Below are 2,259 nucleotides of genomic sequence, written 5' to 3'. Positions count from 1 at the left end.
CTGTTTGTGGTTGGCTGAGAGGGATGTGAACTCATTAGTTTGCAGCTGTGTTAATCAAATCAGGTTGGGTTTCCATTACGCGTGCCAAACGTGCCAAACGGTGCCAATCCCCTTTGATCTGACATCAGATGTGACGGGACAGAGATATAGAGATACATTTATGTGCTGATTGCAGATAGTTGCATTGAATAGTGGTTTGTGGGTATTTATTGCATCGTTAATGTGCCTGACATTCTGGAAACCTGCCTGTGAGGTTTTGGTGACGTGTGCACACGGTCCGCCGGTCAGCCAAACTTCCGCTTACACTGGCTGCGCTCCGCCTGCGCTGACAGTAGACCTGGTTTCAGCTGGCGAGCTTTTAGTGCACATTCGGTGGAGCCTTTTGGCACGAAACTGTCACTGCGCCAAGCTGGATCTGTCGACACCTCCCCCTGCTGCGCCACCACACCCATCTCAGCGCACCTCAGTCTGCCAAACTACCAAACTGAGCGCGCCTCAGGTTGCGCGGCTCGAAACTAGCTCTGCGCGGGGTTCGCCACCCTGCGCCACCCTGCACCGTACCGGGAAACTAGAGCCCTTTATGTTCTTAACATTTTAAATGGTCAGCGATAGTGAGTAGTCATCAAAAAATTTGAACCAAAGTGTGGAAAAGTTTTTAGTGATCATCACATTTTCTGAAAATATGGGGCATTTTGATCCAACCTGAATAAAAAATAGTCAGATTTACTTGACTTTTGACTGCAAAGAAATTTATAATGTTTTCAGTCATTTTTGTCGTACAAATACTGAATGGGAGGCTCATGAAAGTCACCATAGGGTCCCAGGGTTCTTCCAGTTTATTTTATTTAACAGGATGTGAGGGGCAACCGGATTGGACAGTGGCTGAATCAATCATCCAATGGTAAAATACTGCAGCTTTCTTACTCTTTGAACTCGGAGGCCCGTGAAGGCACCTACAAAGTTAATGTGGGGGTCGACGGACTGAAACAACATCATAGCTTCAAGGTGGAGAAATATGGTAAGTTAGCATTGTGTTGTCAATGTTTATAGTTTTTAATGACCAAAGGATGCTAACAACCATATTTTCCCCACAGTTTTGCCTAAATTTGGTGTACAAATAAACGCTTTTGATGAAATAAGCGTTGCCCAGGAAGAAATCAAAGTTGACGTATGTGCAAAGTGAGTAGTCATGCCAAAGTATGCTTTAAAACAAATAGCCTTTTTTCAACACAACTTAAATTGTTTTATTTTTCCTCCCAGGTATACATATGGACAGCCCGTGCCTGGCACTGCTGACCTTAAGATTTGCCGACCTCTGATAAATTCTAGAATAATCCTTCATGGCCGAAGAGATGAAGAATGCCAGGAGGAAACATTGCAGGTACAGTTGCTATAACTACTAAGTGTCATCTCTACAGTGTCATCAAAAACATCAGCCTTACATGTGGTTATATATGCGCATAAATTCATCAATATACTCTCATACAATGGTTTGTATGATATCCTAGGAATAAACAGCCCATGAATGACGTGGGCTTTTCATTCGAAAAGTTATGTAATTAACTACTTTAGTTATTAATTACTGTAGTTAGGGAAAACAACATGGTGAAGATGCACTTTACAATGACTCAAAGTTAACTCAGAGTTCACACAGTTCCAAGACTGGTCTCCAAGCGTAAGTCCCAGGGCAAACTTCTGTGTTTTGTGATAAATCCATCACCCCAACCTGCCTCCTAACAAGACTAGCCATTCTCTAGCCACCCCCTACACCCTCTCTAACAACTTCCACTCCATTTCCGTGTTCAGACGGAGGGTCCGCCATCAAGTGCAATCCCACACCAACTAATGGGGATTGAAGAGTAGCCTGCTCTGACGCTGACTTTAATCATTTGTTGTTCATTTTTACATGACATGCGATGCACACTGCTGCATTCCAAAAGCTGAACTCTGTTTATCTGAAGGTGCAGCAGTTGCATTCTGAAAAATAGGCGCTTGGCAATGCATCCGTGCTGCGACAGTATTGTGTGTGTGTGTGTGTGTGTATATATATATATATATATATATATATATATATACAGTCAGGTCCATAAATATTTGGACAATGATACAGTTGTCGTCATTTTGGCTCTGTACACCACCACAATGGGTTTTAAATGAAACAATGAATACCTGCTTAAAGTGCAGACTCTCAGCTTTCATTTAAGGCTTTTTTCAAAAATGTAGTATGAATCGTGTAGGAATGTCAACCATTTCTTCACA

The 2,259-nt window shown here is 42.6% G+C and overlaps 1 protein-coding gene across 2 annotated transcripts in view; it reads left to right on the top strand.

The window, feature by feature from the left end:
- LOC126403977 (alpha-2-macroglobulin-like) overlaps positions 1 to 2,259 on the top strand; it is a 54,092-nt gene that overhangs the window by 10,630 nt on the left and 41,203 nt on the right. For both annotated transcript variants that reach the window (XM_050066901.1, XM_050066893.1), the window contains exons 6-8: positions 853 to 1,018; positions 1,095 to 1,179; positions 1,261 to 1,381. In XM_050066901.1, coding sequence (XP_049922858.1) covers positions 853 to 1,018; positions 1,095 to 1,179; positions 1,261 to 1,381 — 372 coding nt within the window. The remainder of the gene's footprint in view (positions 1 to 852; positions 1,019 to 1,094; positions 1,180 to 1,260; positions 1,382 to 2,259) is intronic.

This window comes from Epinephelus moara, chromosome 2 (genome assembly GCF_006386435.1).
Source record: "Epinephelus moara isolate mb chromosome 2, YSFRI_EMoa_1.0, whole genome shotgun sequence".
NCBI classification, from domain to species: domain Eukaryota; kingdom Metazoa; phylum Chordata; class Actinopteri; order Perciformes; family Serranidae; genus Epinephelus; species Epinephelus moara.
Note: the sequence above shows the minus strand (reverse complement) of the source record. Positions and strands in the feature narration are given on the sequence as shown.